The sequence below is a fragment of the Stigmatopora argus genome, chromosome 7 (assembly GCF_051989625.1).
Source record: "Stigmatopora argus isolate UIUO_Sarg chromosome 7, RoL_Sarg_1.0, whole genome shotgun sequence".
NCBI classification, from domain to species: domain Eukaryota; kingdom Metazoa; phylum Chordata; class Actinopteri; order Syngnathiformes; family Syngnathidae; genus Stigmatopora; species Stigmatopora argus.
Window position 1 is genome coordinate 12937932 of NC_135393.1, and position 13429 is coordinate 12951360.

Here is a 13429-nt window from a genome sequence, read left to right on the forward strand (position 1 = left end):
GCTCACGCTGTCTTAAAAGCAAGGGAATAAAAATGACCTTTTTAAAAGGTTTTATAGATGGACACTATTGGAAGCTGAGAGAGAAAATGCGTGCACACCTTTGTTCTTTTCTATAAAATTGTTAATGATCATCTCTGTGTGATGTCGTCACTCGCTATGATTTACGCATTTTTAAACGGGCACTTTTGAGCGTTGTAGCGTTCGCAAGAACAAATGGCACATTTTTAAACAGGCATTTTGTAGACGCGCATTTCGACTCCTCGGCCAATCATAAAGCAAGTATAACGAACGTCACCGACATTCGTAAACCCCCGCGCAAATCGATCATTTACCTACATGTTGAAGTTATCTTTTATCTTTTTTTATTTTATTTTTGTTACAAAAAAGACAACTAACCTGTATGTAAATATGTTTAACTCGAGTTTTATTTTTTCTATTATAATTTTGTAATTTGTTTTTCAACGAGGAGCGTTTAGCTTCAATTAACATTCATAAATACAGTGGGTCATGACAAATTTAAACGTGGCATTATTTCCCAAGATTAAAAAAAATAATCCCTCATCATTGTGTGTATTGTACATGATACTTTTATTAAGTTAACCTCTTTTTTGAAACGTCGCAGTGCTCCGGCTAAAGCGGGGAAAACAGAAGGTACCCATCTTGACGTCATGTGTTTGTCACTCTTTGGACTACCGTTCGTTCTCCTCGACGCCATTTTGATGAAACAGCGACGATAGGGCGCATTGTCGTCTTGTGGCCTCGTCGCCGAAGACATTTTTGTGAATGAACATCTGTTTTTTTCTTCTTAGAAAACATTTTTATTCACCCGGCAAGTAAACGAAGGAGCAGACTCCGATGGATTCCGAGAGGAAAAGGGCACTGTTTCGGTTAGCGGGGATTTATCGTTAGCCATAATTCGTGAGCTCGGCGCCTTTCGTTTTTTCGACTTTTTATTTCCGAATTATTCTGCGAATGTGAGTTCTTAGCGTTGATTTAAATCCCGCGGACACAATCCTTTGGACATTTTTTTGTGAGGAACTGAACCCAGACACAGCAAGCGCTGGCCGGACTGCGGTTAGCAACATTAGCTGCTAACAGCGGCCTTGCCGTGTTTCGCGCTTCCGCCGCCGAAGGACTACAGGTGGCGGACGCGGCCGCCCTTAGAACGCCGCTCTGTCGAGGACAGCCTCGCCTCCAGCCTTTGTTGGATTTTCTGGGCGTTGTTTGTGTGTGTCGCTTTTATTTTGGACTCAAAAGGACTTGACTAAAAGGCACATGGCGCCGTCAACTGGCGAGCCGGCCTTTAATCTCACACGTTGGGATTAAACAAGGACTCTGCGTCATTGATTCGCCCTCCATTTTTGTTTTTTTTTGTCCAGTGTCTCTGAAGACCCATTTTGACGCATTAAAAAGTTACCAGGTTTGGCCTCCTGTGATTTGAGTGTTGCCGCTGTTTTATATTTTTGGGGGGGTTTGGTTATCCGCTGTTTCTATTACTCATCCCCGTCCCAAATCCTGTTTCTCTCCCGATCCCTTGTTGTTTAAAGAAAAAAAAAAGTGTGGCAAACATGTCGTGTGTTCATTATAAGTTCTCCTCCAAACTGGACTACAACACGGTCACGTTCGATGGGCTGCACATCACCTTGAGTGAGCTCAAGCGGCAGATCATGTCCAGGGAGCGGCTCAAGGCCACAGACTGCGACTTGCAGATCACCAATGCGCAGACACGAGAAGGTAAGCCCCAGAAGTAGTATACTTGGTCTATAATCATTTGAATTAATCTTACATTTCCCCCCAAAATAGTCGCACAATTTCTCCCGATCTCTGCAGTTGACTGATTCATCTTTGTTGTTTAGAAATGTATTTGCATTGCGCCCTTCTTTGATCACCAATTTTTCGTTGATGGTTGAAAAATGTTAAAAACGTTCCTGGGTTTTTAGCTTTTAAATTCAAGCCAAATCGACAACTTCTATTCCGTATTTGATTCAAATGCCCCAATCAGGATCATGTGTATTTCAGGAAAAATTTAATGATTTTGCGTTTGTCATGGTTTCTACTGGTCGAAATTGCCAATTTCCTCCGCATACATTATGATTTGCATTCTTTGGACAACAATATCATATTTGTTGAATTGCAAAGCATGCCACAATTTCATTGAATGGCCTCGTGTACATTAGATTTTATCAATAGGACTATTGAGAAAAAGTGACACGCTGATCCACTTTTACAAGCAAGTCAATTGTAACAAACTAGTTTTTGATCAGACCATAGCATATAACAGGACGCCACAACATATCCCATGTCGATGTCACATCTCTGAATTGGTATATTTCCAGAATATACAGACGATGAAGCACACATCCCCAAGCACTCGTCCGTGATCGTCCGCCGAACGCCGATTGGCGGCGTCAAACCTGCTGGCAGGACGTTCATTGTGTACGTCTCTTATCCTTTTCCGCCTGATGTGACGAGAGTGCTCATTTACAGAAGCTTCATTTGTTTGTCTCCGCAGAGATCGTTCTGACACGTCAATGGCGGGATCGTCGAGACCCGTATGTAACAAAAACCAACCAAAAACAAAGCAAACACACCCAAAAAAGCAACAACACTCACTCTCCTCCTATCACCCCTCTACTCTCCTTTCTTCTTGATAACATTTTGTCAAGCGCATCACAGTGTGGATTTTGTCTATCTGTGATTGGCTGGTTTTTTGAAGTGGGTGGGGAGGGCGTCTTAAGTCTTAGGGCTTAATTGTTTCTTTTTTTCCACGCAATTCGAGCGCTATTTTTCTAATGTTGTACTGTACTTGCTAACTTCCAAGTGAGTATGAACTATCCTGACTTCTGTTTCGTATTGAAATGGCTTTTTTGTAGCCCGCTTTGGCTCGGGCAGGTATTTGTGTCACATATAAGTTAATCATGTCACATGATAATGCTAATGTCATTTGTATTTTCTGTGAAAATAACATGTGGTTTACAACAATTCGATTCAGTGAAGCATTCATTCATGGCTGGGTGAATGGGTTCGGGGAGTATTTGCTCATTTCTTTGTTCTTTTGAATTTAATTTCAGTGCAGTTTGGAACATTTGACACACTTTGAATACACTCTTAATGTCACGTTTGTCAACTTATGTACAAATTGTCTTGTTCTATGGTCTACACATAAGCCAAACTTTTTTTAAAGGCCACGCATCTTTAATATTTTACACAGAATAGAAAGCGACTAGCATAGGGAGTAGAGGAAACAAAAACAAAACATAACTTTTTCTTTCTGCAGCGTTTATGAATGACACATCATTGCTGGTGTAGTTTTCCTGTAAGCTACAGAAGCCTGTCAATAAAGGTTTTTTTAAGCGGGTTCTGCATGTCAGAGCCGCTTTGACACCACATTCCCTGTGTGTTCCCTCCGCAAATGCCCAGTCTACAACATAATAAGCAGGCTACTCTCTTGTTGTGACAAGTCATGTAAAAATGCCTCCTTTGCTAATGTAAATTGTCCTTATTATCCTGCGAGTTAGTCCGTCTTAGCCAGGCGACATTTTAGACAGCTCGGATGCGACATCGTTTTTCCAAGAATGCTAACGCCAGCCGTTTAAGAACGTCTTAGCTAACGATGACTTTGAAGATCTCGCTATCTTACGAACGATTGCATTTCCTCTTAAGTGCGAAATGCTAACGCTCAAAACCTGGAAAATTCAGAAATCTTTCAGGTCCTCTGCCCAACCTCATTTTATTTTGTTGTACGAGTCGAGTTGACAGGTTTTGAATTATCAGTGTATGCCCATTTATAGTTACAATTTTACCGTTTTGATTTTTTTTTTCTTTCATTTCCCTAAACTTCACAAAGGGTACTGGATTTTTTTTGGACTGCTAGGAGGGAAAAAGTTCATCAATCCTTATTTGGTGACACCTATGTGACTTACATGATTACGGGATTATTTTTCAGCTTTCCCATCATTGCGTCTGAGGATAATTGTGAGGGACTGGCCTCAAGCTGGGACATCTGAGATTGTGTTGTAACACCTTTCAATGTCTTGTATTCTGATTTTTCCCACAGACCGACTCCTCACCCTCTATGTCTCTCGCCCAACTCACCAAGGTAGCGTTTATCGCCACAACATCTAGAAGATAGCAGCTTTTTTGGGGATGTTAATACATCGACTCTTTTGCTCCCATAGTTTTAATCTTGATTTTGGGGGGTTGGGGATTTTTTTTCTTCTCTCTTTTGTTCCATTTTTCTTCTCTTTAGACCGCTAACCTGGTTGACGCCAATGCATCCGAGGAAGACAAGATTAAAGCCATGATGACTCAGTCCAACCATGAATATGACCCTATTCAGTTAGTATTCACTTTGTTTGAGTTGTTTTGCCAGGGCCATGCGCTGTCCGGGATCTCTGTGGCACTGTTGAATTGCAAGTGACACAAGGAAATTCTTTCTGTAGTTACTCCAAGAAGGCAGTTGGACCGCCACCGGCTCACTACCTCTGTTACCGATGCGGGAAGACCGGTCACTACATTCGGCAGTGCCCCATGCTCGTGGTAACCATTTACTTGTCCTCCCTCTTTATGTACTTTGTGAACATGTTTATTTCGAGGTCATAACTACATTGTCTTAGGTACAGGACAAGAGTATAGAAGCTCTCAAACAAGTGAGAACCAGCAAAGGGATTCCTCAGAGTTTCATGGTGAAAGCTGAGCCCGGCACCAAAGGAGCCATGTTGACCAGCACTGGAGAATATGCCATACCTGCAATTGATGCGTATGTTTGAAACCAATGCGGACTTGGAATGACTTTGTGATTTTTTTGGGATTTTGATGGTTAAATATCCAATTCACCGCAGGGAGGCGTACGCACAGGGGAAAAAGGAGCGTCCTCCCTTCGTTCCGCACGACCAGTCGTCGTCCGAGGACGATTCGGACCCCATCCCCGACGAGCTGCTTTGTCCCATCTGTAACGATTTGATGACGGACGCAGTCGTCATTCCTTGCTGCGGGAACAGCTACTGCGATGAATGTGAGTATCAAACAAAGATGATTGCATATTGATTGGCTATGCACTTTATTTATTATTATATATTTTTTCCAGGTATCAGAACAACTTTGTTGGACTCTGAGGAGCACGTTTGTTTCACGTGCAAGCAGTCGGATGTTTCGCCTGACAACCTCATTGCCAACAAGTTCCTTCGACAGGTAAACTTTTTTTCTAAAAGGCACCTTTTCCACTGTTCCTTTCATCAGGCGATTTAAATCATTTCTTGCTCTTCCACCCAGGCTGTAAACAACTTCAAGAACGAGACCGGCTACACAAAACGTGGACGCAAACCAATCCAACATTCGGCCCCTCCTCCCCCGCGGCCTCCTCTCCTGAACAGACCTCACCAGTCCAGGCAGCAGGACCCCCTGATGGCCAACATATCCCGCCCTCCCCTTTCTGTTCCTCCTCACCCTGCCACCATCGCTAGCGTGCCAGTCCCCCAGGCTCAGACCCCACCCACGGCACTTTCCGCTGCCAACACACCCACCCCTACGCCCTCGCCGCCCCCTCACGTCGACGTCAAGGAGGAAAATAAAGAAACCCCACTGGTTCCGCCGCCCGTGGTGGACCACGGTTCTCCTCGGCCGTCCGGGAGCCAGGGAGAGCCTCCCCCACCTGGGTGAGGTTTATTTATTTTAACCATAGAGCACTCGAAAGATTCTCAATTGCTAGTGTTAATTTTACGTGTTTGTATTTATTTTTGATAGCGAGATGGACCTGCCACCACCGCCCATTATCTTGCCAGGCTTGATTAAAAATTCAGAAAACAGACCACAGGTGAGTCCATCTTGAGTTTGGTAGGAAATGAATCCTTGCCTCGTTAATTTTGATTCAACTTGTAAATCTATATGAAAATATATTATTATTTTTTTAACTATAGCCTTACAGTCTGTCTCTCCTTGGTGCACCCCCGCCCTCTCGAGCGCCGCCTCATCTTTCGGGTAAGAAGCGCAGTGGACACATTCCAGGGTGTTTTGTGATTCTAGTAGAAATTAAAGTAAATGACACTTTGTATTTCACTTAAGGTCCACCACATTCACGGCCCCACCAGCCTCATAGGGACAGGGGTGGAAGACACTGGGAAAGGTAAGAGCACTCTTCTACACCCGGAAATCACTCGCCCTCTCACAAACGAGCATCAAAGTTAAACGTGCATTTGGTAATGCACTACGAGAGCATGCTGTTACGAACGTTTTTGGCAAAAAAAATGATAATGCCTAGAATGATTTTTTTTTTTCTCCACTTTTTTTGAAATTGAATCACTTCATTTTTTAGTTTTGTTGTTTTGCTATTACTTAACAACTTGTCAGAATTTGAATTGAAATGGTGGTTTTGCTTCCCCAACATGCACAGTTTCTTTTCTTTCTTTCAGGCCCTACAGAAGCAGAGGTGAACCACCTTCCACCCACCTCCAGACATCTCAGCTCCCTCTCCCCACACCGCCCCTCTACGTGTCACCCTCCCTCTACCCGCCCCCACCCCAGGCCTACCCACCCCTGTATCCCGCGGGACCCGGCCTGATCCCGCCACCGACAATGGCTTACCAGCCTCAGCCCATCTACGGTCCTGGCCCACCGGGTATCAACCCTCCCTGGGGAGCACCCGGCGGCCAGCCCCCTCTACTTCCTCTCCCGTCTTCCCTCGGTCAGCCCCCTCTCTCCAAAGAAGACTTCTACAGACAGCGACACCACAGACAAGATAAGTGAGTAGCAAGACTTTGTTGCTGATGGATGGTGATGCAGTACAGATGTGATTATTTTGTGCAGTTTTGACTCCCATTCCCCTTTCATTTTTCAGTATCACATCCAAACTTGACGAGTTCACAAAAGACTTCCACAAAGAGCTAATGAAGTACCGAAATGCACCAAAGAGACAGAAACCGTCATATTCTAGGTAACCTGATTTCATTTTTTCATCAAACAAATTGTGGTAATCTTGTGCTGAGACTCCCAAAAAAATCACACCTGCCATAAGCAGGTGCATGTCTTCTACCTATAAATGATCCAGTCACAATAATAATTTGCCGTGCGTGGAAAACACGAGAGTGGTGCGCAATTGCGCACGCTCGCAGCTTAGAGGGAACATTGTTCAGGAGTATGTTGTATATTAAAATGTTGACTATCTTTTCATTGTAAGGTAAAGATAAATTGGGTCAACGTAATGAAGTTGGATAATTTTCTGTGGGAAAAATTCTTGAGTGGTTGGAATCACTGATTGTAATTTTCTGCTGTTGCTAAAACATTAGCTTGAGCTCATCTCATTCTCTCTCTCTCTCTGTCCTTTGTAACCAGATCCCGATCGTACAGCCGCTCTCCGTTCAGCCGCTCTTACACACGCTCTCGCTCCAGATCCAGATCTAGATCAAGGTCTTACTCGTACACCCCGAGTCGATCCCGATCACGTTCACGCTCCCATGGGCGGCCATACGCCCGCTCGCCTTACTCAAGACGCAACGGGCGCAGCTATGGGCGCTCTCGATCGAGGTCGCGCTCCCGCTCCAGGTCGTACGGCTACCGGCGCTCAGGTACGCCACCTTCATTCCGTCCCGCTGCTTGGGAAGGAACGGAAGGGGCGCCGCCGTTCCGTTCAAGATCTCGCTCCCGCTCTCCGGGCGGTTACCGAAATCGGAGCCCCGCTGGACGAAAGCCACCCCCGCGAGAATTGGCGCCTTACGAGCTGAAGGGTCTCAGCCCCGGCAGTCAAGAACGCTGGGAGCGGGAAAGGTACCGGCAATGGGAGCGCGAGTATAGAGAATGGTACAACAAGTATTACAAGGACTACGAGCACCAAGACCACGTGATGTATCATCGGGGCCGCGGCAGTCGGGAGAGGGAACGGGAGCGAGAGCGCGAGCGCGAGCGGGAACGGGAACGGATATCCCCGCTGCACCGGGAATACTCCCCACAAAGCAGAGGGAGAAGTCGTCGAGATGAGAAAATGCCACCAACTCACAATCCTCCATCGTCCTCATCATCGGGGACTAAGAGCAACGCCGCCGCTGCCGCCAAGGTCCTGAAAACCAAGAAAGTCAAGAAGAGGAAAGCTGGAGAAGATGGCGAGCAATCGCAGCATTCGATGGACAGGGGCGACGCCACGCCCGTCCGAGACGAGCCCATGGACGACATCCTATCGCCGAGCAAATCGTCGCCCGTCGCTCCCAAGGCGGCGACATCCGCGGCCGGCTCCAAGGCTCCCGCTGCCAAAAGCGCCACAACATCTGCAAAACTCAAGTCCACCGCCAAGACCGACAAGACCAAGAAGGAAAAGGGTCCGAAGGCAAAACCCAAAGCCAAGACAGATGCTCCCAAAGTCAAAAGCGACAAAGGGAAGAAGACTCCCGAAACTGCGGCGACCAAAAAGAAAGAGCCCTCTTCTGTAGCCGTTGCTCCGGCACCCGCCAAAACTCTAAAAGGCAACAAAGGCAAACCGGAAGAGCCGAAAAAGGAACTGCCCAAAAGCTCCTCCTCTGTGAGACCACCCCTTCGAAAGACACCCCCACTCTTCTCCCACGCCGCACTACCTTTGCCACATCCGCCGTCTGTTCACGACAGCCTTCGGCCGGGAAACGACAACCGCGGGCGAAGGGACGGCCAGCACGGCCCTGGCCTCATCCCCCTCCCCCACCCTCACCCCCACCAACAAGTACTCCCCTACCTCCACAGACTCCCGCCACGGATGGGCGAGGAGGGCCGCTCCTTACTCGGGTCTCCACCTGGAAAACTTCGAAGGCTGGACGGACCCGGTATCGGAGCGGAGGTCTTCTCACACCTCCACGACGCTCACCAGCCCCCACTGCAGAGATTCTCACAACCGTCCGACAGACCTGGTCTTCTTCCCGTCCTAGTTGGCCGTGAATTGGTTTGGGCGGAAAAAGACCGAAGCGCTATCAGACCTCTAATGGACTTGCCGGTGGGTCTTATTGCAGCGGACTCGAGAAATCGTGTCCATACCATTCATTCATTGCTTGCTAGAGTTTTGATTGATTTCTATTTTTTTCCAACAAACAGGGTGGTCAAGATTTTATCACCAATATGTGCCAAATTACTTTGCCTCAAATAGTGCTGATGATATCAAAGCATTGAATGGCATTTAAGAATCATATTTTCCAATGCAGTATTTTTTTTATTTTTAGTTTATATTTTCTAATGAATATTTGTACAATTACATCTGGCTAAAGTTTTTTTTTTTCTAGGTCAAGCCAGTGACGCAGAGAAGCACCCCTCTGAACAGAGACCACGGAAGAAAAGACAACCCGACTTCCGACCGAGCATCCCTGGGAGGTGATAAGACCACCACAGAACGGTCTGGCATCCCCAATAATTCTGATGGACTCGTTAATTCCGAAGGCCCTGAAACAAAGGAACGCCCGTCTTCCTCTGATAGTGGAATTTCCCGAGAAAAAACCGCAGCCAAATCCTCAGTCTCTGACAAAGATTCTGACCGGACATCGGGAGGAGACAGGGAGCGGGAAAGCAACTGGAGAATGGACAGAGAGCGTGAAAGGGCTTCGGATAGAGGCCGGGAAAAATCCTCGAGGTCTGACAGAGATCAGGAAAAGGCCTCGGGATTGGACAGAGATCGGGAAAGGGCTTCAGACCGAGATCGGGAGAAAGTGTCTGACCGAGAGCAGGAGAAGGGAAAGGCTTCCGACAGAGATCGGGCCAAAGTTTCTGACCGCGATTGCAGTAAAACATCCAGTTCGGACCGCGCTAAAGCGTCCAGTTCGGACCGCGATCGCGCCAAAGCATCCATTTCGGACCGTGATCGCGCTAAAGTGTCCATTTCGGACCGCGATCGTGCCAAAGCATCCAGTTCGGATCGCGCTAAAGCATACAGTTCGGATCGTGCTAAAGCATACAGTTCGGATCGCGGTAAAGCGTCCAGTTCGGATCGCGATCGCGCCAAAGCGTCCAGTTCGGACCGCGATCGCCCTAAAGCGTCCAGTTCGGACCGGGATCGCGCTAAAATGTCGAATTCGGACCGAGATCGCGTGAAAACGTCGAGTTCGGACCGCGATCGCACCACGGCGGCTAGCTCCGACCGCGATCGGGCTACTACGACGACTTCTGAGCGCGATCAGGATAAAGTGCCCAGTTCCAATAACGATTCCTCGAAGGCTGCTGACAGGGATCGAGAAAAATCCTCAAATTCTGACAGAGATCGGGAAAAAGTTTTAGGATCTGAGCGAGACAAGACATCCACCCTGCCTTCTGAGAATGAGCGCGACAGGACATCAAGCTCAAAGAAAGACTCGGTTGCCAAAAGTGACGTTGGGGAGAAGTCGCAGAAGACTGAGCGGAAAAACTCTGGAAGTGCGGTCGCTCGCTCCGTTTGCTTAGACAAATTGACCATCGCTGAGAAATCGGCCATCGGCAAAAAGGACAAGCCGAGCAGTACCTCCAGAGAAGGCACAGAGAAAGGAAAATCTGACCGGTTCGTACACAAAATGTTCACGCCGTCACCTCGTACCCTTAATTTATTTATTTTTTCCTGTTTGACTTTTTCCTTGGTTTCTTAGCAGTGTTTCCAAGGAGAGAGCCAACAAAAGCGGATCCGCCGGAAGAAAATCAGATACTGCTTCAAAAGAAGGTGAGCTCTCGGGCCTCTTGCCAACATTACTCAGCTCTTTTTATTTGGTCTAGATAACAATTGGTGAGGATGAGGATCAATGATACGGTGTAGGAATTGTACTCCTGCTCAGAAGTAGACTTGTCGTATTTGTTGCTCCAAAAAAGTGAGGGAATCAAGGGTACGGCTTATATGCGCATAAATTAGACTTGCCATGCACGAAACTGCAAGGCGACAAAGACGGAACGCTAAACGCAAGACAATGCGGTCATTTATTTCAAAATAGAAAAAAGATGAGCAGATAAAACGCTAAGCAAAATTGATGTTGACGTCTATGAATGAATTTTTTGCTGTGTAATTTATAACTGTTGATGGTAACCACTCATCATGGTTTTGTTTGAATATCTCTTTTCAGGGAAAGAGGCGGATGAAAAGACGGTACGAAGCAAGCCCCGGATCAGTCGCAAGGTCTTATCCAGCCAACCCGCCAGTGCCACCAGGTGAGAAGTTCAGGCAAACGGTGTTTTTGAAAGAATTGACTTCATTGGCGCTCCTCCTTTGCAATAGATCCACCGAGGAAAGTAAACCGAAGAGCGTCGAGAAAGAGGAAGAGAAGAAGAGCGACTCTTCGGCCCCCGCGAATCCTGTTGTCTCTAGCCCCAAAAGTGTGGGGGAGGAGCTTCTCATTCAGGCACCTCCTCTCTCCAAGTGGGAGCGAGAAGATGAAGAGGAGGAAGAACAACAACAGCAGCAGCAGCAGGAAACTGCAGTAGCCACCGTGGCAGTGGCTCCTCAGGAGCCCCCCAAGGAGCCGTCACTTGCGCCCCAAAAGGCCGAGGCAACCCGGATTGATAAGAAGGTGGCGGTAGCCAGGGAGGAGAAGAAGAAGCCGCCCAAGGACGAGAGCAAAAGCGGCAAACCCACCAAAGTCAAGATCGTCCGGGAAGAGAGGAAGGCCGGTCGAGGGGAAAGGAGCTCCAACGCGGAAGCCAGAGAAGGAAAAGAGCGTGGCTCACCCGCCAAGGAGGAGAAGAACTCTACGAGTAGCGGCCCAGAGCCCAAGAGACAGCGCCTGTGCTCGGACCTGGCCCGCGAGACCGACGAGGCGGCGTTCGTGCCCGACTACAGCGAGGGCGACGAGGCCTCCGACAGCAGCCCCTCGGCCAGCCAGCGCTCCAACAGCAACCGCAGCGAAACGGCTTCCGGCGCCTCTGGCGGGGGGGCCGCCGCCGGCGACAGGAAGAAGAAGAAGAAACACAAGAAGCACAAGAAACACAAGAAGCACAAGAAGCACAAAGTGGTTGACAAGGAGGGCGGCGAGCACAAGGACAAGGATAAGGATAAGGATCACAAGCATAAACACAAGAAGAAGAAACACAAGAAGAGCAAAGACAAAGAGGAAGCGCCACCGGCCGCCGAAGCCAAGACCACCGAAGCCAAGGCCGCCGAAGCCAAGGCCGCCGAAGCCAAGGCCGCCGAAACCAAGGCCGGCGAAACCAAGGCCGCCGAATCCAAGGCCGCCGAATCCAAGGCCGGCGAAACCAAGGCCGGCGAAACCAAGGCCGCCGAAACCGAGACCGGCAAATCCAAGGCCGGCGAAACCGAGACCAGCGAAGCCATGACCGGCGAAGCCAAGACCGCCGATCCTTGACTCCGCTGGGAAATAAACGGAATGAAAGTCAAGAGCTAAGGTCGAAGCGCGAGAATCGCTCGCCGAAACCCTACTTTTGACACAGCCGGAAATGACAAGACCCTAAACGAGAAGAAGTCGAGGCCGGAGACGAGAGCTGAGATCTTGAAAACGTGACGCCGCTTTGGGAATCAAACAAACGAGTAATGGTGACAACGCTCGGATGGAGCCAAAGGCAGGCCGGCCATTCATTTAACTCAGGGATGCAAAGGAGCTTCATGTCTCTCTGCTTGTTACTTCATTGTACATAAAAACCATAAAGTCACCCCACCCGTTCCCTTGTGGTGAGGAACTGTATCCGTACCTGTAAATATCACGCTTTCATGACTAATCATAGGGTTTCACAACAGTTTTCCTGGCTCAGGCCACGATAAAAATTCATGTAGATAACGTGTCTTCGACTCATCGTACGTTTGGAGACCGTTTTACGCCTCGGTGGTCTCGGTCTTAGTATTGCACTTAAACTATGACCCTTGGTAGAATTTTTGCAGTGCAATTACGCTACACTGGATGCAAAAAAAACTAAAATTTCTCGGAGTCGAGTGAGCGAGTGCATATTTGTCGTAGTTTTCCCAGTCGGATAGAAAATGAGGATTCTTACTGATGGTTTGTTCCTGTTTTTGTTTTAATTAAAATGTTACAATGCCCAAAATCTTCTTTTTGTCAAGTGTGTCGAGCTACCTTACAAGAAAATGTGACAATTTAAACCTGTCACCAATGTCCTATTTTGATTCAAATATAGTAGATATATATACAAAAATATATATATATATATATATATATATTTTTTATTTTTTTTTTGTATATATATCTACTATATTTGAATATATATATATATATATATATATATATATTTGAATATATATTTGAATATATATTTGAATATATATATATATATATATATATATATATATATATATATATATATATATATATATATATATATATATATATATAGAAAAAGTAAACGTACATATATGGATTGAATTTTATGTTATCAGAGTACTTTTAAAACAAGTCCATAGCAATTCGAATACATAAATCCTCATTGTGGTTCTTATTGATCCATAAAGAATACGCCTGACGTGAATCCTTTATCGGCCACTGGGTGGCACTGTAGGCCTTGTCTGACAATG

At 46.9% G+C, this 13429-nt stretch overlaps 1 protein-coding gene across 3 annotated transcripts; it reads left to right on the forward strand.

Annotated features, from left to right (window-relative positions):
• Positions 1 to 673: 673 nt before the first annotated feature.
• On the forward strand, positions 674 to 12945 carry LOC144077116 (uncharacterized). Of its 3 annotated transcripts, none has more exons than XM_077604602.1 (20): positions 674 to 1734; positions 2337 to 2436; positions 2513 to 2552; positions 4058 to 4099; positions 4250 to 4338; positions 4443 to 4539; positions 4617 to 4759; positions 4842 to 5014; positions 5087 to 5190; positions 5272 to 5654; positions 5743 to 5812; positions 5916 to 5976; positions 6061 to 6121; positions 6408 to 6737; positions 6833 to 6928; positions 7327 to 8944; positions 9228 to 10468; positions 10554 to 10624; positions 11019 to 11103; positions 11171 to 12945. In XM_077604602.1, exons 1-20 carry the CDS (start codon positions 1569 to 1571, stop codon positions 12252 to 12254), a joined length of 6054 nt encoding a protein of 2017 aa, XP_077460728.1. In that variant the 5' UTR covers positions 674 to 1568; the 3' UTR covers positions 12255 to 12945. The 3 variants fall into 3 exon arrangements, with proteins under 3 accessions (XP_077460728.1, XP_077460729.1, XP_077460730.1); XM_077604603.1 differs by having other exon boundaries at positions 10557 to 10624; XM_077604604.1 differs by having other exon boundaries at positions 4623 to 4759.
• The last annotated feature ends 484 nt before the right edge of the window (positions 12946 to 13429 follow it).

Coding starts and splice junctions, on each gene's coding strand:
- LOC144077116 (XM_077604602.1), top strand. CDS start 1,569: ATGTCGTGTGTTCATTATAAGTTCTCCTCCAAACTGGACTACAACACG. Junction 5,655..5,742: donor GGAGAGCCTCCCCCACCTGG/GTGAGGTTTATT, acceptor TATTTTTGATAG/CGAGATGGACCTGCCACCAC. Junction 5,813..5,915: donor ATTCAGAAAACAGACCACAG/GTGAGTCCATCT, acceptor TTTTAACTATAG/CCTTACAGTCTGTCTCTCCT.